Source organism: Temnothorax nylanderi, unplaced genomic scaffold (genome assembly GCF_030848795.1).
Source record: "Temnothorax nylanderi isolate EJ_2023f unplaced genomic scaffold, tnyl_v1.0 TNYL_tig0022_pilon, whole genome shotgun sequence".
NCBI classification, from domain to species: Eukaryota; Metazoa; Arthropoda; class Insecta; order Hymenoptera; family Formicidae; genus Temnothorax; species Temnothorax nylanderi.
Genome location: NW_027249084.1, coordinates 730,169 through 753,646, shown reverse-complemented (window position 1 = coordinate 753,646; position 23,478 = coordinate 730,169). Strand labels below are relative to the sequence as shown.

General features: G+C 42.9%; 2 protein-coding genes across 5 annotated transcripts; one reads left to right on the top strand and one right to left on the bottom strand.

The window, feature by feature from the left end:
* The first annotated feature begins 93 nt into the window (after nt 1-93).
* Nucleotides 94-3,828, top strand: LOC139769371 (uncharacterized). Its single transcript, XM_071700366.1, has 3 exons — nt 94-438; nt 1,061-1,183; nt 1,263-3,828. Exons 1-3 carry the CDS (start codon nt 236-238, stop codon nt 1,438-1,440), a joined length of 504 nt encoding a protein of 167 aa, XP_071556467.1. The 5' UTR covers nt 94-235; the 3' UTR covers nt 1,441-3,828.
* LOC139769370 (zinc transporter ZIP1-like) lies at nt 3,617-23,262 on the bottom strand. Of its 4 annotated transcripts, none has more exons than XM_071700363.1 (8): nt 22,650-23,262; nt 16,220-16,467; nt 15,657-15,824; nt 15,125-15,292; nt 14,856-14,999; nt 13,772-13,979; nt 13,290-13,416; nt 3,617-4,704 (listed from the first exon to the last, which is right to left on the bottom strand). In XM_071700363.1, exons 2-8 carry the CDS (start codon nt 16,438-16,440, stop codon nt 4,436-4,438), a joined length of 1,305 nt encoding a protein of 434 aa, XP_071556464.1. In that variant the 5' UTR covers nt 16,441-16,467; nt 22,650-23,262; the 3' UTR covers nt 3,617-4,435. The 4 variants fall into 4 exon arrangements, with proteins under 4 accessions (XP_071556464.1, XP_071556466.1, XP_071556465.1 ...); XM_071700365.1 differs by lacking the exon at nt 22,650-23,262 and adding an exon at nt 21,578-21,972; XM_071700364.1 differs by lacking the exon at nt 22,650-23,262 and adding an exon at nt 18,467-18,955.
* Nucleotides 23,263-23,478: the final 216 nt, after the last annotated feature.

Sequence of the window (23,478 nt, the reverse complement as noted above, 5' to 3'; positions counted from 1 at the left end):
GGTGACGTCACGCGGCCGTGTGCGTATGCGCCCGCGCGGCGGCGGCGCGCGTGCGTGTGTCGTGTGGGTGCGAGCGTAAAGGTTACCGACCAAAGTCTCGCCGTCTCGCGGTCGAGACGACCAGACGACGACACTTGGCGTGCGAGCGGTAACTGCCCTGCGGAGAGGAATTTCCCGGTGACTCGCGGCCACGAGGAAACGCGAAACGCGTCGCGACACAACGACGAAGGGAGAGATGGCCGGAGGAAACGGTGGTGGCGATGCCGCTGGCGGCAGCGGCAGCGGCAACGGCGACGGTGTCTGCTCCACGGTCGTGAAGAAGCTCGGCCTGCGACCGGTCACGCGGTGCAACCTCGCCAAGTTCTACGCGCCGGCATTCGGCGCCGTCTCGTACACCGCGATGTCCGTCAACGTCATGAACCCGAGCCTCGTCGTCAAGTAAGTTCTCGTGGTTCGATTTAATGCGATGCAAGTGCGAAGCGACGAGTCTTCCTTCCTCTTGTTCCTTCTCTTTCTCTGTGTGTCTCTCTCTTTTCTTACGTAACTCCATGCAATTTATGGATGTCGCGGCAAATGAATGTATCGTAGATTTTTAAGTCGGAGAATGTATGGCCGGTATTCATAGGCTGGTATTCAGTCAGATTTTATATATAAAATCGTCTTAAGTTTATCTTCAGATACTCCATGGCCAATAAAATGAGTCGTATAGCTTCTGAAGATAAACTTGAGACGATCTTAAATATAAGATCTGACTACGGATGATATTCATATTCAGATCCTATAAAATTATCTCAAGTTCATCTTTAGATACTCCATACAGTGTCTGAAGATAAACTTGAAACAATCTTAAATATAAGATCTGACTGTAGCCGGTATTTATAGTCAGATCTTATGTATAAGATCGTTTTAAGTTCATCTCCAGATACTCTGTAGCCAATAGAATGAGTCGTACAGCATCTGAAGTCATACAGAATCTTGAGACAATCTTAAATGTAAGATCTGACTTATGAGTAGCACCCTTAAGAGAGACATTGTAAATAACATTGGCTTGGTTTTTCAGAGTATTCCCAAAGAGGGATATTACGAATTTCTTGTTGGCTGGCACTTTGGTTGGCACCGGATCGTACATCTATACACGTGAACACATGAAATCCGCGCCGCAGTCTGTAAGGATTCTATACAGGTAAGGTTTCATGTTGATGATACACTTATTCGAATAGAACTGAATTATTTCCCACTTTTATGTCCCATCTACTTTTCAGCACTACCGGAGCGGTGTTATTGAGTCTGGGATCGGTCTTGCTGTGGGCAGTGATACGTTCCATAGTTCCGCCAAGCCCGGTCTGCTGTACGATAGCTGGAATCGGCACCGGAGTGGCGTTTCTGAAAGTCGGCTCGAGTTATCTCGAATTTGTGGACGGGCAAATAGCAAAAAAGTAGGCTGCTCCCATACGCTTTCTATCCTTTTCTTTCCTACTTTGGATTTGTATCTCGAATTTGTTACTGAATGAAATTGTATACTACGTCGAAACAAGGAACACGGCACCATTTGTCTGTTGGAATTTGAGCGCGGCTCTCTCGAATCTCGTGGAATTTTTGTTTCATGTGGCGAGAGATTGTGGAGAGCGATTCGACGCTTGATCGGTCGGATTCCTGAAACGTTTTTCGGGTACAAACTACGAGTATATGTGAGTAATTGTGTTTTTTCCACCACGAGTTTTATATACGCGCGTTTCCTTTCGAAAACCAAAAAGACAACAAAGAGAGATACGAGTGGATATTGCGACACTCGTATCGATTCCGAAAGTGTGAATTGTCGTATTGCACAAAAAATGTGACATCGGCGATTCTATAGCGTTGAAGATGGTTTTACGTGAGTAGCGAACGCGTTAAATGAACAGTCGTACGCTTTTCTCTTCGCTCATCATTCACCGCAAAGCCGGCATGTTGAACGGCATTTGATAAATTGTTCGTTACGGTATATCGATAATGTACACGCACTTTAGGAAACTTAAACCGTGACCTTCGTAATTCCGGCGCATTTAGGAAGTCGGGAAGTATGAGCGTCCGGTGTTTATTGACAAACGTGTTTTATAATAATAAGCTGCATAAGGATGCATCGTCATGTGTAGATAACTTGTCACCATAAATATATAAATATACGAATTGTGACACGATAGAAAAAACGAACGAAACATACGAATTTCCTCACCTGCCTGAATTCCATCGTCCATTTTGCATTTCTAATTCTTATTGTAAAGACGAAGGCCAAGTAATATTATCTACGTTAATCGAAGAGTGTTTAAAATTTATCACGCAAATTATTCTAGAAAATATCCAAAACGCGACATGGCTTTTGGTAGATAAACTCGATCGCGCGCGTTTAACAGTTGAAATAACTCGAAGGTGTACGTAAGAGTTGAAAACTTGGAATGTCAGAAGTGCGCGAAGCTTCTCGCGAAGAGGCGGCGCAAACGGATACCTTACTGTCCCCTTCTTATTGTCTGAAACGCGTCTGTTTCTTCAAAACCTTTATCGTTTATTTACGCTATTGCACCCTCGGGTCTCGTGCGATTATGGCGAGCATCGAGCCAGATAAGGGGGGAGCCTCAAAGCGATACAAACGAACATACTCACCGCGATACTTTGTCGAGTTCCTCGTAGTCTACCGTTCGATTCTCAATGCTCGTTGCTCGTCACACGAGAAGATCCCCAATTAAGCTTATTTGTAACAATAAATAAATGACGAAGCTGCGTCAGAATCGATACTTTTAAAATCGCGTATCGCAACGTGAAAAGTTCGTGATATGAATCTCTTGAGATTGCTTTCCGATCATGAAGGACGAGATTAAACGCGATCGATTGACGAAGATTCGAATCTTGATGTCTTACTCTGCGCGTTGTGTTCGATACGTCCCTATAACTGCAGAAATCCGATAATTTATCTTGTTAAGACAGCACTCCGTACGTCGAGAGCCGCAGACGTACGAGGGCTTTTTATGGAGGGCCTGTATACAGGGTGTCCAAGAGACTTTCTTTCACTTACGCCGGTACTCTTCGCCAATTTAGAAGACATTTGTCCTTGGCAAAGGAATCAAGTGTGTCGCCGTTTTTTGGCAAACGACCGAAAATGACGAATGACTCTCCGGGAATCAGGCTCAACAGATGAAATTGTATCGTTCTCTTGACCTTAGGAAACAGGGACACCCTGTATAACCGCAAACGTTGGTCGATCGCTGCACGGCGCAGCGTGCCTCTTCGTGCCTCGACGCTGCCGCTATTGTTTCGACGCACCGCAAATAATGACACGGCATGCTTTCCAACAATAACCGCTCACAACGCGACACCCGGATGACGTTTACGAAAGCGTTTTTGCCTCAGGGAGAATTTCAAAAGTGCGTTTTTCAAATAAGCGTGAATAATTTTTACTATAATCAATTCCAAAAGATAAGACTCTAGCTAGTCTTGAAACAATGAGATAAAAACAATAAAAATTCTACTAATCAACTTTCTATAAAAATATGAAGGAAGATGAATATTTAGGAAATCACGAGGTCTGAAAAATCTGCCGGATTCCCATTTCGTTCTATCGCTAGGTATAAAGAATGCGACGGTCTTAATAAAAAATATCTGTGATAATTTATTAAAATTCCTTATTATAAATGCGCATAGCCTGTACGGATTCGTTGAGTAATTAGGAAATCGATGGACCGCGGCTCTCGCGATAAGCTCGGCGTCCATTTCTTTTTATATTGCTATCAACTGTGTAAACTCTAGAGAACGCCTTCGTTATACATTACTACCAATAAATATTTTCGATACCGTGGAGTATCTTGGTCTCGAAGGCACTTATTATAAATAATCATACAACTACAGATTAACTTACTCTCTATTACGTATCTAAAAAAAAAAAAAAAAATGAACTCGCCTCGTACACAAATACAATATATCGGCGCGCGAGCGTCTTTTGCCGATCGCGACTTTGAGCGAGAAATCCTTCTGACCTATCGCGATAGTCTAGCGAAAGCGTCAGAAGTCCGTAAAGTTTCTTCTCCGACGCGCAGTTTCCAGTCGGAGTTTCCAGTCGATGAAAGATGTACGTCTTATCGTAATGTTGCGCAGCGGTGCGCGACACGAGTTTCCCGCCGTTTGCGCCACGTCTGTGAGGAAAACGTGGTCTCGGATTCGTCGGTCCGATTTCCCCGGCGTGCAAAAATCCACACGGTAAAAAGTCAGCTCGACCCTGATCTACCTCTCGTCTCAATATCTCATTTTCTTATTTCGCTAAGTGATAAAAAAATGCGCGTGAGAAGAGTCCCCTGAGTAAAGGCATCTCGAGATCCTCGAGCTTCCCGAGAGATCTTGGTTGCGCTGAATCTCTGAAGAGGATTCAGCCGTGGAGCTTGGTACTTGCGGGAACCCGAAGATCGGACCCCTAACTGCGCTGAGGATTTAACGGGCTGATCTCGCTCGCGTCGTTCGACTGTCCCGTCGACGGCGAGGACGTGAAGGCGTTGGAGAGGGCCTCGGCGATGCTGTCGGTCACCTTGTCGATCGCCCCCGTGACGACGTCGTGCTTGTGATCGCGGTCGTGATCGTGATCGTGATCATGATCGTGGTCGTCATCGTGATCGTATTGCTCCTCCATCGTATGCGTGTGGTTGTGGCCATCGTGCGAATGTCCGTGCGAGTGGGAATGGGCGGCTGTAGACAGAAAGCGTGGATGTTTGAGATTTTCAGGCGATTTTTTTAAGCGCGGAGGGAACCAGTCGCGAGATCTGTGGAAGGAACTGGCGCGGCAATTCATTTTGCGAAGTTATACCTCCCCAATTGCGGAAATGAGGAATTCGAGTGATTGAACTGTTTTGCGCGTTTCCGTGTGTCTTAATTTCCGTTTTTCTAAATTAAGAAATAGGTTCTTCCGTCTCTCTCTCTCTCTCTCTATTCCACATTTGTTATATTGTTAGATGAAGGAACAATTTAATTCTAAAGTCTTACTCTTTGATTTTTTAAATAAGTTAACTTTCGCGGGTAGCTTTTAATCGGCCCACCTGGCCACATTTATTATATTAATATCATGACGTTTCGACGATGGATTTTTGTCCTTATCAAATATGTGATATAGTAGATTCACAAAAAATTTTAATTAAGAGTCTATTATATTACACACTTGTGAAACGTCGTGATATTAAATTAATAAATGTCGCCAGTTGGGTCGATTAAGAGCTATCTACATTAATTATTTAATTACTTACTGATGAAGCAAATTCATTGTTTTTGTTATTCAACTTCGTTATTTAACTTTGTGGAAATACATGTTTGTGAATTTATTTTAATTAAAAAGTTATTTACTGGTGAAGCAAGTCATTGTTTTCGTTATTTTTGGTATTTGCGGAAATACGTGTTTGTGAATTTATTTTAATATATTTTAATTTATTATTATTTTAAATCCTCATATGCTTTTACGGGATAATTTGGTAAGAGCAAGAGATTAGTTTTTATTAGTTATCATCGCGAAAGAGAAAGGTCGGCCCGTCGCGAAGCACGGTAATGCTTAACGTTACATTATTGGACTCAACTAGCATCGGAAAGTATCTAATCAACGATAATGAAGCGACTCTTCTGACGATAAAGCGAGCGGCTTGGTCGAGCCGAATATAAGAAAGCTCTCCAATAGGTAATAATCGACGATTTCAGTAATCATCCTGGAATCATCTCGATACCGTTATTAGTTTTTCTGAGCTAATAATACGTTAGTAATACAATGAATTATAAAAGTTCCCTTGAAATATTATATTTCGCGATAAAGTTATAACTCATATAAACATAAACGCGTGCTAGTCGCGCGTCTGATCATGCACCGTCCGTTTCCACTGCATCGGTCGTGCCGTTCATCGCGAAGCGCTCCGTAATTAACTTCCGCGCGTGTATACATATACATGCAAACTTCTCCAAACGGTACTCAGACACTCGACGGCAATTTCGTCATCGCAAAATGCCGTCAAACGGTCGAGAAAGCCGTCGAAAGTCGGTCGGATCGTCCATCGACCTACCCGTCCCGGGTCATTGCCATGGGTGGAGAGAAAGCCTTGGGACTATAAGCAGATCCCTTATGAGATCGAGATTCGTCTGCTTGTCGTCAGCATGACAATGTTCCCTCCCGTAACGTACGGTCATTCCAGCGTGCCGCCACGTGAAACCCGTGTCTGTCTTGGAAGAAGTGGGTTGTTTCCGTATGCAATTTGCCAATCATATGGCAGCCGACGCGAGTTGTGTAAAAGTTCACGTTTCGTACAGTCACGAGTAGGAGTAACGAGCTCGTATTTTATGCAGAGTAAATGCTCCAATAAACCGTTTAACGGATATGGTATAGAGAGCATGTAGCCCAATTTCCTTCGTATTATAATATTTTTGCTTTATACACGTATATCCGCGAATAAATACGCGTAACGCTATTTTACATATTATATCAGTAATTATGATATTAATATGATATTATTTTTTAACTTGTGCTCTTATGACATTGTGATTTCATAAGATAATATTCTGTTTTACATACGTATATCCGAACACGCGTAATGCTATTTTTACACATACGTGTATTATATTAGAAATTATGATATTAATATGCCTGTGTATTTCTTTTAACTTGTACTCTATATTGTGATTTCATAAGATCAAGATTTGTTAATGCGTGTAGCATATTGCGTCATTTTGAGTGGAAACGGAACATTGCAGCTATACGATCTCTCGCGATATCGCGAATCTTTCGCATTCTCGTGAGAAGGTCAGGATGCATTTAAGATTGCGTAACGGGTGACATCCGCAGAGGTGTATAACCGTTATTACGATCTATCTCTGCCACCTGTTGTTACTTTCTCGGCGAAATGACACGCGTGCAATCTGTTATTGGGTACACAGTAATATATGCGGCATGCGTGCGATCGAATATCACGTCAGCGATATTATAATTAAGTCTTCAACCTTGTCGAAAATATTCGGAATTAATGGAACAAGCTACCGAGCCATAAACTTTTTTTTTATGTAGTCAGAAATGAAATCCTTTTAGCTGTTATTTCCAATTACATCATGTATTTGGTAATGTTAATGTTGCATGTTTTTACATGCTGAAAAAATTAAAGAAGAGAAAAAGGCCTCACTCTGGAGACGAAATATCGGATCGTAAAAGTAAAGGCGAATGTCCTTGACTGTGAAAAAAGGAACGGGAATATAATCTCAAAGTATGAATTCGAATCAGATTTTACGATTAATACGGAATAACTTGTCGCTTCTGCTAGAATCCATAATCCGCGTCATTTTATCAAAGTCATTAACCGCATTCGACTGGAATAACAACAAAGTAGCTTAAATTATCAAAAGCGAACAGAGTTTATCGGCTGGCGTTTCGAGATCAACGAATAATTTAGTTCTACGTACAGGCGTACTCGTACATACATATACGTATGTGTATGTCCCCTATACAAGTGTCTGCTGGATTCGTATGTAATTTTTAACGGAATAATAAGTCTCGATAAGATCTATTTTCGCGGCAAGTTTCGAACGAACGAGCGTTGCACGCTACGAGAATTTCTGCCACGAGAGATCCTTCCGCTTCTCCCACTTCTCCAATTTGTCCTGACCCTGACTTTTCAGGTCGTACCTCGTCGGTTTAGGGCAAATCGATAGATTAGACAACTACGTGATGAACCAACACGTGAAGTGTATCAAGGGCGTACCTGTAACAGGTTTGCACCGAGACGGGGGCGATTCTGAAAATTTTAATCGCGAGGATATCGAACGGCGCCCAATCGACATTTCCGCCTAGAGAAAGTGCACATCGAATCGACAATCGACGTGCATGTAAAATGTTACGTAATACCTTAAAGCATCATGGAAAAATGTCTGAATTATTCAGGATAAAACCGGCCTCTATGAATAATAAATGCATGCTCGTACGTCATGCAAATTCGAATCGAGGAAGTCGAGGAAGAGATGGCTTCCGGTGAATCCTAATGGTGCCCCGGGATGGACTTTCACCCTACGGCAATAAATTCGCGCGCCGCGCGATTTCCCGGTTTTGACACGCGGAAATTCACCGGTCACGCGAGAAGCAAGAGGGAAACGGAAACGCGCAGTATGCGCGGGCCACGCTGAAGGACGACGGTTCGGAGCGCGATGACGATAATGTATTTATCCGGCGCATCGGCGGTGTGTCGCGCCGCGATACGCTCCGATGCGCCTCTAGAGACGCGCGGGATTCCCCTCGCCTTCCGGGAAACGAACTCACTGGCGATCTGCAGGCCCAGCATCAGCGCGAAGCCGATAATGATTGCGACCAGCTGCAGCAAGCCGCTCTTCTCGTTTGCCCTCTCCCGCGCCAGCACCTCGAAGAACACCACGTAGAGCAGGGTGCCGGCCGCCATGCCCTGGAGTATGGTGGGCGTGGGCCCCAGGTTCTCGCTGTCGTTCTTGAAATGATCGAGGACGAGTCCCACGGCGATCCCGATCGGCGTAACCATGGAGAAGATCGACAAGTAGCCGAGGGTGGTCTTGGTCGACGCGCCGGCCACGTAGAGCTCCATTCCCACGCAGAAGGAGATCACCAGTTTGTGAGTCGCGATAGCGGCCGCCAGATACGCGACCGAACTGATGGACGGTTCCAGGCCCACCGCCAGACCCTCGAATATCGCGTGAAAGGACAACGCGAGCACGGTCAGCAGTCCTTGCACCGAGGTATTCTGCATCATCGCGCCGTGCTGATGATGGTCGTGGGAATGATGATGATGATTGACCGAGTAACCCAGTTCCGGCATCGCTAGCTCTAAATCGGAATGCTTCTGGACAACCCGATGTCCTTCGTCCGCTAACGCGACCGGCAGGACGAATATAGCCGGCAGCACCTTGTCGTCCTTGCCCGCCTGATCGCGAGAATCGTCGAGCTGGAGTTTTGACCGGTCTACGTTCACCCGATGCCGGTTATCCTCGGTATCGTCGGTGTCTTTCCACACGGTGGACTTGGTCGTCGTGGACACGGTGGTGATCGAGCCGTTCGACATCATCGACGAACCCGACGGACCCGTCTGATTGTTGTTGCATCTTCGCACCGACACCGTCCGGTAAAGCAACGCCTCCGAAGACTCAGGTTTGCCGGTGAGGGCGGCATGCACGGCTTCCTCGACCAGATAGACGAGGAAGAAGCCGCTGCAGAAGAGCAGCTCCGCCAGACCGAGGGTACCCAAATCGGGCAGCTGTCCGTTCGACTGGTGATTCTCAACGCTGGCGCGCACTTCCGGCGCCAGATGTACGAACGTCGTAAACAGGAGCACGCCGCCGCCGAAGCAGAGCAAGAGCGACGTCAAGAGACCCTGAGGACGATGCCGCGATGCTTTGGGATCCGTTTTTTTTAGGATTTATATTCGTTAGATAGGGCGCTCGGGTTATCAATTTCTACAGACTCTTTGACCGCTTTGGAGTCGCTTTTTAAATTTACGAAAAAGTTGCAATTGATCGTTCAAAATTTACTTGCTTTCGCTGCTATAATCAGATACATGTACACGGTGTTTGCAGCTAAAAGAATCAAGACTCAATTGACTCCAAATAGTCCACAAATGCCAATTGTAAAATACCGAGCACCCTGTAATCAGCAGCTACTCCGGACAACAAGATCGAGCGTCAATCATTAAGCGAGTTGTGGAAGTAAACATCTTTTGCAAGCACGACCTTCCTATTCCCTTCCTTCCAATCAAATATAATTCGTCTCGATTTTGTGCCGTTTTAGGTATGTTTGCGATTGCGCGTATATTGATACATTAGGTAGTATTTAAAAGACACGTAAAGACTCGGTGAAGACGGTAGAACGTAGAACTGATTGATATTCAGGAATTTAAAATACCGTAGAATTAAAAAAAAAGGTCTACATGCAGCGCAAATACATGTAATAGATATGCTAGGATATCGGTGTCAAGGATATTCCACCGGTATCCTTAGTTATATCCGTTATTTTTCCACGAATATGACTTTGACTCAAAACCGCGGCAAGTCGAATTCGATTTACGACCGGCACAAAAACGAGCCTTCCGGAGAGCTGCGGAAGTGGACCAGATATTGCTAACTATCGAGGATTTCTGGACCGTTTCTCGGACGTACTTGCTTGTTCGTCGCGGAGGCCGAGTCGACGATCGGCGTGGACGCGTTGGACGTCGAGGTCGACGTGAAGGTGCTGGAATGATTGGAGGAGATCGCTTGGCGACGTTTCTCACGAAGTCGCCTCTTGGTCCTGTAACGTCCCACCATCAACGGCAACGTTCCCAGGGCGAGGGAACCGAAGCCAAGACCGACCATCGCGCCGATCTTCGACATCAGAAGAATATTGGACGTCTTGTCCACCTCCATTTCGTTCGACCGATATCGATATAACGAAGATATGAAGAAAGGAACTTTGCTCCCTCGTCTTCTTTTTCGAGGATTTCACAATATCGAGGCAGCAATCACCACGTATATCTCGGCAAACATACGCGAGTGAAGTGTCGAGAGTAAAATCCGCCTGCAAGAGAGTTTACTTCGTCACCACTTCACCACCTCTCTCATTCGCGCGTTCCTGTCGACGAGTTTCATCTCACAATCCCCGCACTTTCTATCGAGGACGTCCCGTTCTCCGATTCTCGAGGACTCTCTCGCGCGAGGACAATCGAGAGGACGTTCGCGGCAACCCGCGTCGGAAACTGGAACCTGAGGTTCCTCGATTGGCTGTACCCTCTGCGATCTTGCGCGAAACGAACGATCGCGAACGGCGGTAAGCTCCACGCGGCGCGACGGCCGATCGGACACTACTCCGGACTCCGGTCTCGAGGGGAACTCGGCTCGATCGGACCCCTCGGCCGCCGCCTCGTCGTCTTACATAGTGCGAACCGAACCGTTTCCTGCCCACTCCCGCGACCGCTACGCTCGTCCTTGTCCAACGATCACTTGCCAGCGTGCATACTCTTTCTGGCACCTGCACCACGACTGATCGTCCCTCATTAAGTGGCGTACAAGACCGACGGCCCTCGTCGAGATGCACGCGAAATCGAAGGAGGGGAGAAAAAAGAGAACGGGAACGTACGGGGAACGGAAGTAGAATGGAAAGGAGGAGGAAAAAACGGAAAAGAAGAAAAGGAAGGACGCGAGAGAAGATAAAAATATAGAGAAAAAGTGCGGTACAAAGAACTTGACTGAATTAAATGAAGCGAGGAAAGGACAAGCAAAGGAGATCGAGGAGAAGGAGGGAAGGAAGAAAAGGTAAGTGAATGCTGAATTTCCATTTTGTTTTTAAGCAATTGTTGGGCACGCTAAACATCGGTTACACCGCTGTAACTGGTCCGTGTCCGACGAGGAGCGACGCGTGATGCGTTTTCCCTCCTTCGCGCAGACGGCGCGAGGGAACGCGTTCGTGCGTAGGCGCGTGTACAACACACGTGCACACGCGTGAATGGAGAGAGGTCCGTCGACGACACTCGGAGACGTCGTCGTGTATACGTGCAAGGGGCACGCGTGCAGACACGGTCTATTCCACGTTCGCGCCCACAGTGTCGTAAATAACGTTTGCGCCGCGAATTAGACCGCAAAAGAAATGAATCTTCTTGAGTGTAGCGGCGGTATAACGAGGACGACTGACAAGAGGCTGACAAGTAAGTTAAGGAACGGAGAGATAAGAAGAGTCTGAAAATTCTCAAGAAATATCAAGCTCCCCCTGGAGCTTTCTCACCGAGAGGATTCAGCGGCGCAATTTCGTAGAAATTAATTACTCTTAATTGAGAGAGATTTATTCAATTTCTATTGCGTTGTGATACGGATGAGAAAATGTAAAAGTAAAGACGTTGGCACTGCACTCGAAGTCACTTTCGAAGCAAAAGCGAATGAATTTAGCGATGTGGGCCAACGAGACGATCACGCCTCCGTGATTATTTGCCGGCTCTATGGATACTTTCACCCTTTTCGCGCGAAAAGCGAAAGGATATATCATTATCTCGTTGGATACTCCATTGAACGTCCTCGAAGTCATTAAAGCTCAAGTCGAAATCGACGACGGCGTAATTAACGTTACGCTTTACGTTAATTACGCCGATAACGAAAGAATCGCGATTTATAATTGCGCCATATATTTTTGCGATAATTTCCATTTTTCCCTTTACTTCTTACGATCGCTGAGTGATAAGTCGCGCTAGCGAATGTGAAGGACACCGCGCGCGAGTCAAGAAAAGAAACAATTTGAGTGACTCATAAATAAACCGAGCGAACGGAGCGCTTTTTCGTGCCGACAATTTTTCTGATTATCGTCGAACGACAATCGAGTGTCTGCAAGCGGGAGAATTTTTCACGACGAGCAAAATCAAACGTTACGGGAAACCGTGCCGCGTGAATCATCAGGCAGGATGTCCTTTGCGTTTTGTGCTACATTCTCTTTCTCCCCCCTCTCCCTTTCCGCTCTTCCCATGCTATATCATATCCTGCAGTATGTACAATTTATACGTCATTTCGAATGTTAGCTTCGACAAAAGCTAACATTGCCTGTTCGCTCTTTTAAAACTAACGAACGCGCGTACGCACACTTATACGTCGCGATAAGCTGACTGTTGACTAGCGACAATAATTACTCGCTGAGAATCGATAAGTGTCGGCCGCGTCGATGATCTTTGACCTCGGATACATACACTCGACCATCATCCTCGTTCGGTACATCTCGAAATTTCATTCACACAATGCTGTCGCGTTCTTTCCCACTTGATTTGTGTGCTTTCATTTAATTAAAACGTATCTTTTAGTTCTTACGTTATATTAATGTAGATTTTGTTTGGAGAGAAAAGAATTGTATCTATTAATATATAGAGAAAAACTCACATCGGTCGAAAATTATCCCAGCTAGGAACTTGAAAAATAAACTGATCATTAATTACGCGTAATCTAGATTCTCTTATCGCGTAATGCTATTCTTACAAACTATTCTCGTTTATAAATATCATTTTTTTTTATCGTGTTAGTTCTTATTTTTCCACGTGATTGATACGAGGAAAGATTGCGCACTTCCAGAAGACGGACGAGCCGATAAGTAAGTGCAAGACGTATCTCAATACAGTATTCTTATCTATTAAAATTCCCAGTTCTATTTGTTAGATATGAGAAACGCGTTTAACGGAGCGCAAAGATCGGGTGTTTACTTACAGCGCTAAATACCCCGATTCTTATACGCCTGCTATCACCGAGGGATGTAAAAACGATGTCGCTTAGCGCGAAATAAAATCGTTTGTACTTACTCAACATCTGCAGCCCGAACATCACGAGGAAGCCGATGAGGATCGAGAGGTACTGCCTCAGCCCGGTGCGATGCTCCTGCAAGATCTCGAAGAACACCACGTAGAGGAGGGTTCCCGACGCCAATCCCTGCAACGAGAAGAGAAAGCGATAGAGGTATTTTTTCCCCCGCGTTTTAAGGTAAAAATCAAAGATAAAAATATCTTTTATTTTAATTCGCGTTATACTTATTTAAAAATTAAAATTAAAAACTAAAATGATAAAGGTCCAGACGTAGGTCTTAAGTGTCCCGGCATCGGTACATTTACCTTACATACCGCGCGATTGCTGCTCGATCAGTCATAGATTACGCAGTATCCCGAGTGTTATTTGAAAATGAAGATTTTCCTCTGACACGCGTATTATGAATGTGTCATCGGTCGTGTTATTGAAATGTTTTATCTCGTCGAATTGGTATTTCCCCTCAAAAGATTGAGAAACTTGCCTGCAATATCACCGCCATCGGTCCGCTGCCGGACGCACTTCCGCCGCCGACGAGTGCCATCCCGATGCCGATCCCTATCGGCGACACCACGGCGAACGTGCACGTGTAAATCACGGACAGGTACGTCCTGGTTCTGCACGCGATCAGTTCAACGCCGATGCAGAAGGCAATTACGAATTTATGCGACGCCACCGCGAGGAACATGTACCTACGGGCGAATCAGATCAGATAGATTTCGTATTGTTTGTCATATCGCCGCTCTCGATCTTTTCACGAGAGTGACTTAAATCCGACGGTACGTGAAAATATGTAGCGCGATTACTAATTGTAAGGTGGACTTTATTAAGCATCAGCTAATTTAAGAGCTTACACTGCAAATCCAAGTGTGTTTTTTAGCTGAAGCTCTTCTTACACATGTCTTGCCGTTTTTAAATCACACCATTTAACACGATTGAACGTATTAACTTGTAATTGAATACGATTAACGTGTTAATCGCATTAAAGTGGACATTATTAAGCATCAGCTAATTTAAGAGCTTACATTGCAAATCCAAGTGTGTTTTTTAGCTGAAGCTCTTCTTACACATTTCTTGCCGTTTTTAAATCACACCATTTAACACGATTGAACGTATTAACTTGTAATTTAATACGATTAACGTGTTAAATACGTGATAAACGTGTTAAATAACGTAATTTAACACATGAAGAAACATGTAAAAAGATCTATAGTCAAATATGTGTCATTTTTAGACGTCTATGCGTGTAAAAGTGACACACTTGATTTTGTAGTGTAATCTCAGCGCTTATTAATCCAAGCTTAATAACATAATGTTTTAAAAAAATTTATATTAATTTTAGTTCTTGAATCCAAATTATACCAATAAAATTGGTATAATTCAAAATTACTGAAACGTTTTTTTTTTTTCATTACAATTACAAACGCAGAGCAATTTGTGAAAATAATGCTACATTCAATAGCATAAGGGAGTTTGTCGGTCCCTGCTTTAACGGTTTAATTTAGAGCACGAGCGCAGATGAGCGCGGCTCGAATTAGGAATTGAAGAGACATTCACGATGCAATTACCAGACGTGACCGGCTGAACTCTCTAAACCGATCGCCAGTCCCTCGAACAGCTCGTGCACGGATAAGCCGAGCACTATTAATAATCCTCTCAGCGAAGTTATCACGAAGTCGTCGTCCATTATCGCCGGTAAATGGCTGTGGCCCCTATAAATTAATAAGAGAGGATGAAGTTTTTCTCGCGGTTTTTTCGCGCCGCCGCGCCGAAGTGTCATCGGCACGACAATGATATATAAAACGATTGATAAAGTCGGGAGCGTAAACAGGCTTACGTGTGTGCGTGACCGCTGCAATCGCCCGACGGCGGCATTTGGCCGCCGTTCTCCACCAATTCGTTCGTGCTGAGATTCACGTCCTTCTTGACGGTATCCTGCTTATCCGTTTGCCGCCTCCTGAGATACGTGTGCACAGACTCCTCCACGAGATACATGATGAAAAACCTGCGGTGGAAATCCGCGGTAAATTAATTGTCCTAATCCCGAAGTGTGCTATTTCAGCGACATTTGTAGATTTAACATTATTAAAAAAATATAATTAGATTAACATGTCATCGTAAAATTGCGTTGAATTAAGTGTACAAGTAATTATCTTCATCGCGATTAGATAAATAATTTTAAATTTAATAATTTTTATACGATCAGATAAATAATTTCATTTTAAATTGAATAACAAATAATATATTGCTTCTGATTGAGACGAAGATATCTTACTGGAGAGATGCATATTCCACGTCCGCGGAGGTAATTTTTACTTTATTTTGCATCTATATTTTGCATCTAATGACGTCAAAGGATTCTGACTCACCCGGCGCATGCAAGCATGTCTGCCAGTGAAAAGTTGAGCCGTGCCATCTGGCCAGACTCAACGAGGTGGTCTACGCCTTCCGCGACTTCTGGTATCAAGTGGAGGAACGTCGTGCTGAAGAGAACGCCTCCGCCGAACCCAAGTAGAATACTCACCATCCTCATCGATCTACGCGCGATAAAGCGATACTTAGTGATTTAACTCGTCAACTTACATCATCGGTCTTAAAACGATATCGGCGAGACACACGCAAATGTATGTTATTTTATATTTGTGTCATTTGAATTGTTCTTCGATTTTACTCGTTTTTCACGTACTTTGCCGTACGAAATATAAATAAATTAATTTCGACTTTTATATTTATCTCGTGGAGTTTTTCTACAGATAAGTAAAAGTATCAGAAAATATTATCAAGATTATTGTCATATAACTTACGAAAGTGTAAATAGTTGAACAGTTAAAGTTAAACAATACGATTAAGTAACTCTCTTGAGAACTATTGCGATAATTCTTATCGTGATCTGTACGGTTAGACTGTTCCTCGCATAAGATGACATTTTTACCTGGGATTTTGACCGCTCATGTCCCATTTCAACCACTTGGCCAGAAACATCGGTATGATGCCCATGATCGTGCTGACAGTGCACAAAACCACCATGGTGACGGCCTTAGCGACCAATACGTCATGTTCCGAGTCCTTCGGGTGATGATGGTCTCCATCGCCGTGATAAGACGACGTGTCGTTAATGCCCACCGCCGCGAGCAACGCATCTATTAGCGACATGGTGATGAATCTTCCGATTCCTCCTCACTGCAAACGCAACAAGTTTTAATAATGTGATCAATCTTACAAGATATCGCATTACAGATTTGCGTGAGCAAAAAGATTAATTTCCGTTCTGTTAAATATTTAATTATCGGATAATTATCGTACAAAAGATTCGGGTAAAGTTAAAAGATAAGTTAAGATTTAATTGTCGAATCTAAATCTTAATCAATATCTTGAAAATACGTGGATGCAAATTGATAAAAAAATATTAAATTATCTAATAATAATATTGATCCACCGTTTAATGTTTTTCGCTTTCGCGTACTGCAGTTTCGGTCGTAATGAAGCTACATACTGCTCGATCTCTTCAAAATTCGTTACGAAGATACGTGCCTAATCTTTTTTTACGACCGAGCTTTATCTGGACATTTCTCGTGGATATTTATTACAGTCAGCAGTTAAAGACGTCGACTCGTGCATCTTTAATATATTTTATCTCTTTTCACGACTTCAGAGAGTATTTCGTTACCGTGCAAATTCGGTGTCAGTGTATATTAGCTTACTAAAGAAATAGTATCTTCTCAGGTCTCCGAGAACAATTTCCGCGTAGTCAAGCTTTTCACTGTTACATATATTTGTTTCAAGAGAAATATTTATCTCCATCTCTTCCCCTCACTCCCCCCTTTCATTGTTTATATTTATCTTACCCAAAGCAATCTAATCTTTTTTGCGAATCAAGGATTGAAAGTCAAGTTTCTATACGATGTTATTGATGACAGTAAATCCGCACTTCCTGGATCTTATTAGAGATAATATTAGAGATAATAATCGCGCGATATCTGTCTGCAGCATCTGACAAGAAGAGAGATTATTTTCGTATATCATGTGTTATGACCCGGGGGGCGTATTGTCAATTTATCGCGTTAGTTAATTAAAGATTCGCTTAGAGGAAATCACGTCGAATGAAAAGTATTGTAATTACAATTTTTGGACAAAGGTGTTTTGCAAGAACTTTTCGTACGTCTAAGGGCCGGTTTCACCATCTCCGATTAACTGTAACCTTCGATTAAACTCACTCTTCGTCTCTTTCTAAGGGGGACAGTTAGAAAGAGATGAAGAGTGAGTTTAATCGAAGGTTACAGTTAATCGACGTTGGTGAAACTGGCCCTAAAAAAAGTGTATTTCCCTTTGTTATCTCCTCTTTATTATTTTCTTAAAACAAATATAAAGTTTTGTGTATTAACCCGAGTATAATTAAACTCTCATAGTTTCACTTTTGGAAAGATAAAAATGTATATACGGGTAAGAACTTTTTTGAAAAATTACTTTCTTCCAATTCTTCCAGTACTTTTTTATTGTTATTGATACGAGATATATCTTATATCTTAAAAGGAACCAATTATCTCGTTAAACTTCGATAATGTACGATAATATGCAATTTTACTATCGCGCTGAAAATTTGGATAGCTTTATTATCTCGATTTGTATCCTAAATAGAGTTACGTAATTTATTATTTATTCGATTCGACGCGAATATATTTGGAACGCTGAAAATTTGTCTCATTTAAAACACGGGTCTTAATTATCGAAAAATTAGATTGCATCAGCGGCAATGTGAAATCGCAGCAAAAAGCAATACAATTCGGTGTCGAAAACCTCAGTCAGTGGACGGCACGGTTTCATGGAACTTGACAATAAAATTGTCGAATTATTCTCTGAAACACTAAAATCTCATTGCGCCGAAGTTATATTTTATTGTTGTACTACATTGTTAAATTTTGCAATATATTATGCAAGTAACTAATTTAATTATCATATGTGAACTTTATTGGAGAAGCTAACATTGAGTAATTTTATATTACTCCGAACTTGTCACACGCAAAGACAATTTTTTTCGAAATGAAAAATATTGTGTAATGTATCATTCGTCAAGATACATCGTGGCAGAAATATCGCGCCGGTAACAAAAAAAAATTACACAATCAATTACGAACAGATCGCACAAAATCGGATAAATCAGCGATTGTTTCGTCGCTTCTACCTCTTTTAACGTCTTCTATCGGCTTTTCCCCTCACAATAGCACACTAACGCGTCCTTTCCCAACGCGTCCAGCGAGCACACGTTTGCGACACCGTGTATAATCGCGAGAGTCGACGCACTTAATAATCGCGCTGCCTTTTCCATCCGACGTATATATACGGTGTGTCATTCGGTATCATCTTCCGATCTCTTCACGTTACGATCGTCACGTCGTTGTCGCGAGTGTCGCGCGATAACGCGCCTGAGGATGGAAACGAACCTCCCCAGTTGCCGGCGCGGCAACAAGCATTTCCACATACGTATACACATACACGTCCACAATGTGTATGTGCACGTATGCGGGATACCTGCGTCTTTGTGTGGGGGGGAAAAAACCCGATAATGATCACCCGCGGTTGAAGGATAAGGAATCGTTGCCGCGAAGGACAGCATCTTACCCTGCGACGATCGGATGACGATCGATTACGACATAGAATTGCAGCTAAAAAAAAAGAAAAGAAAAGAAAGAAAAAGATTCATGCAGATGCATGTTTTTTCCCATCGATTTTAATTCATTGGTTCGTAATTAGAGATGTGATTAGAGGTGCGATTTACAAAATTGTGCATCGCGATTGCGATCTTCTTTAAGAATCGCAGTGAATGTGATATATATCGCATCGCGATTTTTATCTTATATTTTGAATTGTGCGTAATTTTATAATTTATATCATAAACGCAGTTTTGAATCACGTGTCATTTTATATCGCAAAACGCCATTTTAAATTTAAATATTAAACTATTTATAAACATATACAAATGTTTATTCGCAATATGAAAAAATGGCATATATTTCTTCCATATCTTGCCGTAAATAAAAACTTGTGCAGATCCATCATAATTTTAAGTTTATTTTTTTAGTTCTACGTCTATTAAGGCCCGGTTACACCAACGTCGCATAATATTTAACCTTACTTTAACTCACTCTTCGTCTCTTTCTAAGGAGACAGTTAGAAAGAGATGAAGAGTAAGTTAAGCTAAGGGGTTAAATATTATGCGACGTTGGTGCAACACACCGGGCCTAAATACCACATTCTATAATACAAGATTTTTACGAATTAATAAAGGGGAACAAATTTCAAATAGTAATTAGTTAAACCGTGCTAATAATAAGCATTCAATAATCGGAACCAAACGTGCATTCATAACATTTAAATCATTTTGTTTTACCATTTTCCTATATAAATATTTAATGAATATGTATATAGGATAATAAATACTTCATTACAAGCAATTTTGCGATTAAAAATCTAATTGCATATCGCATTGCGATTTAAGAAAAAAAATCGCGGTATATCGCAAAATTACACATCTCTATTCGTAATACCGAAACCGTTATCTTAATCTACCCGATCCTTTCGGTTCTCATGTGTTCCCTCACGAATGGAGCAAGTCGCCCGGCACGTGCGCGCGATGATGCCGATCTATCGATCGGTATATATATATTTTTTTCCCTTCGAAGTGAGGCGAAAGGAAATCGTTGCGAAAAGCTCGGCGCGGAACGTGGGAATCGGCGATCGTACCGCGCCGATCTTTTCCGCTCGTGCCGATTCAGTGGCGCGATTTAACGGTGCTCGTTCGTTAGTGTCTGAGCAGAATAGCTGACTTATAATTTCAAGACAGTGTTTTATGCTTTAAATCTTTGTTTTTAGCAACGCACAATACTGTCTTGTGTCTCAAGTCTTAAACGAGTGTACAAAGTGTCAACATTGTAAGACTTGAGACATAAGACAGTATTGTGCGTTGCTAAAAACAAAGATTTAAAGCATAAAACATTGTCTTAAAATTATAAGTCAGCTATTCTGCTCAGGCCCTTAGTCGACTCGGCTTGGTGCAATCGACGCGAACAGCTTAACGAGAACGCCGCGGGAAGAAGTAACGGCCTTTTGAAACGTGCGGCAGTGCTAGGCACCGAGGAATCGACTGCAGTGAAAGTGTAGTACAGGCGTGACCCTCCGGCAGGGGGAAAAACAAGTCAAAAGTCATCGGGACGGGGGAGGGGGAAGAGATTTCTGTGTCGTTCAAGGTAAACGTTCGAGGAGATCGATCGCGCGAGCGATCGATCGTTTATCCTGGAAAGAATAAGGAATTCGTCGGTCTGTCTTTTTACCATAACTTTTACCATGACGTCCGCGAATTTTTGCGATTAAGACGAACGTTAAACGCCGGAAAAATTCTTCGTCGGAAATTGAATTTGTGGGAACGGAATTATCGCGAAAAACGATTTTCCCCACACTGTTTACTCGTCAAATTAAATCGCTTTTTAATTATCTATAAGTACGTTTCCATTGCCTTGAGGAGATTCATCAGGTATTTTTTCCCCCTGCCTTTTCCCCCTGCCTTTTCCTCTGCTCTCTCTCTCTCTCTCTCTCTCTCTCTCTCTCTCTCTCTCTCTCTCTCTCTCTCTCTCTCTCTCTCTCTCTCTCCTCTCTCTTTCTCTCTCCGGCCTGTTAATCGATTTAAACAGCTGATATCGCCACCTCGATATTTCTATGATTACACAATTGCGTAACAGACTCTTCATATGTAAATACGTATGTCGGTCAATTACGCATCGCTCGCACGTAGGAGCGATTATGAGAACGTACTTTATACTGTCAATCATGTCTTGTTGATTAATTGGTATCCGAATCGCGAATCGGCATCTCTTGCCGAATTTTAACTACGCGAACCAGAAACAGAGTCGCTTAATATAGATACGAGATTGAAGATAACGGAAAATATCGCTACCAAGATTATTTATATTTTTAGTTTTTATTTATTTATTAGTTTATTTATTAGTTTAATTACTAACAATTACGTTCGATATCATCAATCTTATCAATATTAACATATCGCGAATCGTTAATAACCACATTAACTTAATAATTATTAATAACTAAGTTATTAATTATTTTCAGTCGATCTTAGTGTAGGCATCACGTTCCAACTTCTCTCGCAGTTGAGTTATTGTTAACTGTTGGAAATACCGCGTACATACACGGGTCTGGTAAAAACCTGACAACTTTAAATGCTATCGCGGCGGTCCGGCCGATTGTACGGTTTCAAACGGCAATTAGGAGTCATCGCACGTACCTTTGTATTAGCATTTTACCGGGTGAGCCCCTCGAGCACCGGGGAATCCCCTCGCACGAGGAAAAATAGAGAAAAACCCGTTAAAAATGAAAATCCTGTTCTTTGTTACCGGATATACACTCTTTCGTATTCGTTCTTTAGTATTTATTTCTAATACTAGAGAATAATTTTAATTTTTACTGTACCCGATATATCGACAAAAAGTTTTCGCGCGATTTTCGAAAAACGCTCGGCGTCTGCTTTCGCCTTGGAAAGAGAGCGATATTCGGGATTTTATTTACATTTCGCCGCCCCGGTCGGTTTCGGGAGAATTTCGGGGAATACCCTCGTGCGTGTAATGAAGTTCGCGTAAACTTGTGAGCGCTCGTGAGTCGCGTTCCGTAAGTAGCACGCGCGCGTTACTCAATATGCGATACGAGATGCATGTCAGTTTTGTTTAGCACCACATACGCGTACACACGCGGTTCAGACGCAGCGTCAGCATAATTCATGGACCGCGTTCGGATGCGTTTGACTTATCGTCGATTATCGTCGTGTCAGTAGCAGTAGAATATGCTAATAATATAGTATGCTAATATGACGGGGATTTAATCGCCACTTTAATGCATCTTATCTTCAGTCCGAGTCAAGAATTCATTCCATTGCTACTACTTAATTCCGATTCAGTTCTTAACGAGACTGTTATTCTTCGAAATATCCCAAAGAAAAAGAATTTAAAGCTCATTAAACCGAAGACTAGGAATTTCTAACTTCACGAGACAATTTCTTTTTTTTCTAATCTGATTGTTTATATATAAATACAGCACGAGGCATAAATAATCCGGGACATACGATGACAACATTCCGAGAGGTCTTTTCATTTTTGTATCCCTTACAAAAACATAATACCTATTACTGTAAGTGATTATTTGGCTAGTGATTAATTATTTATTTTGAATATTAAAAGCACTGTTAATATTGCTGTTAATACTCAAAATAAGTAATTAATCACTAGCCAAATAATCACTTACAGTATTAAATTTCTGTGAAGGTATTTAGGCGCGTATCGTTCAGTATTTATTTCTTTTCTTACCCGAATCTTGCAGAATTTAATCACAGACTTCTCAACGAGAAAGACGAACGTCCCGTCGTTTTCAGCGACGAGTATCCCACTGGTCTGACAGCCAATCAATCCGAGGAATGCGCCGGAGGAAACTGAACACTGCGATCACGAAACGCCTGATCGAACCTCGTGATCACGTCAACGAGGAACGAATGTCATTGCAAAACGTCACGATATAATCGAGATAATTGGTCAAATCGAGGGCCATAAATGATGTCTGATGGACGAGACACGTTGTCTAATGAAATGACAGGACGTCAACAGACAACGCAACGCGTCGTCGTCGCCAAGATTCGCCGTGAATCAACACACACTCGCGAGAAGCACCTTGCAATCCGCGATAACGATCGCCGGGCGTGGTGTATTAGATAATTTTCAGAATGTTTACAGTTCTCGCGCGCGGTGGATAGAGGAGGATAGACCACGGCGTAGTCGAGGCACGGATCGACCACACCGGGTTGGATCTCTGAACCTGCGACGCCGAACGATGCCGGAGGCGGAGTAGTGACGCCGAAGACGCGCCGGTGACTTTAAAGAGGTACCCGGCAGAAGGGATTCTCACGACGAAGCACCGAGCCGGGTGGAATGCACGCACGAGCGAGGCATGAGGCATCAGAGGATTCCGTCGGAGGCCATTCAGGATTACCTTCGTGGTGGGGAAGAGCACTGAGCAGCGGAGGACGTTTCGACCCAACTTCGATTAACTTTAATCGATGTTTAAAGCAATCTTGCTGTTAGCAATTCTACGAATTCTGAGTTAACATCGATTAATATTAATCGGACTTCGTCAAAATGACCT

Coding starts and splice junctions, on each gene's coding strand:
- LOC139769371 (XM_071700366.1), top strand. CDS start 236: ATGGCCGGAGGAAACGGTGGTGGCGATGCCGCTGGCGGCAGCGGCAGC. Junction 439..1,060: donor AACCCGAGCCTCGTCGTCAA/GTAAGTTCTCGT, acceptor TTGGTTTTTCAG/AGTATTCCCAAAGAGGGATA. Junction 1,184..1,262: donor TCTGTAAGGATTCTATACAG/GTAAGGTTTCAT, acceptor TCTACTTTTCAG/CACTACCGGAGCGGTGTTAT.
- LOC139769370 (XM_071700362.1), bottom strand. CDS start 10,392: ATGGAGGTGGACAAGACGTCCAATATTCTTCTGATGTCGAAGATCGGC. Junction 9,366..10,146: donor CCTCCGCGACGAACAAGCAA/GTACGTCCGAGA, acceptor CATCGTCCTCAG/GGTCTCTTGACGTCGCTCTT. Junction 4,705..8,287: donor GCTGGGCCTGCAGATCGCCA/GTGAGTTCGTTT, acceptor TTCTGTCTACAG/CCGCCCATTCCCACTCGCAC.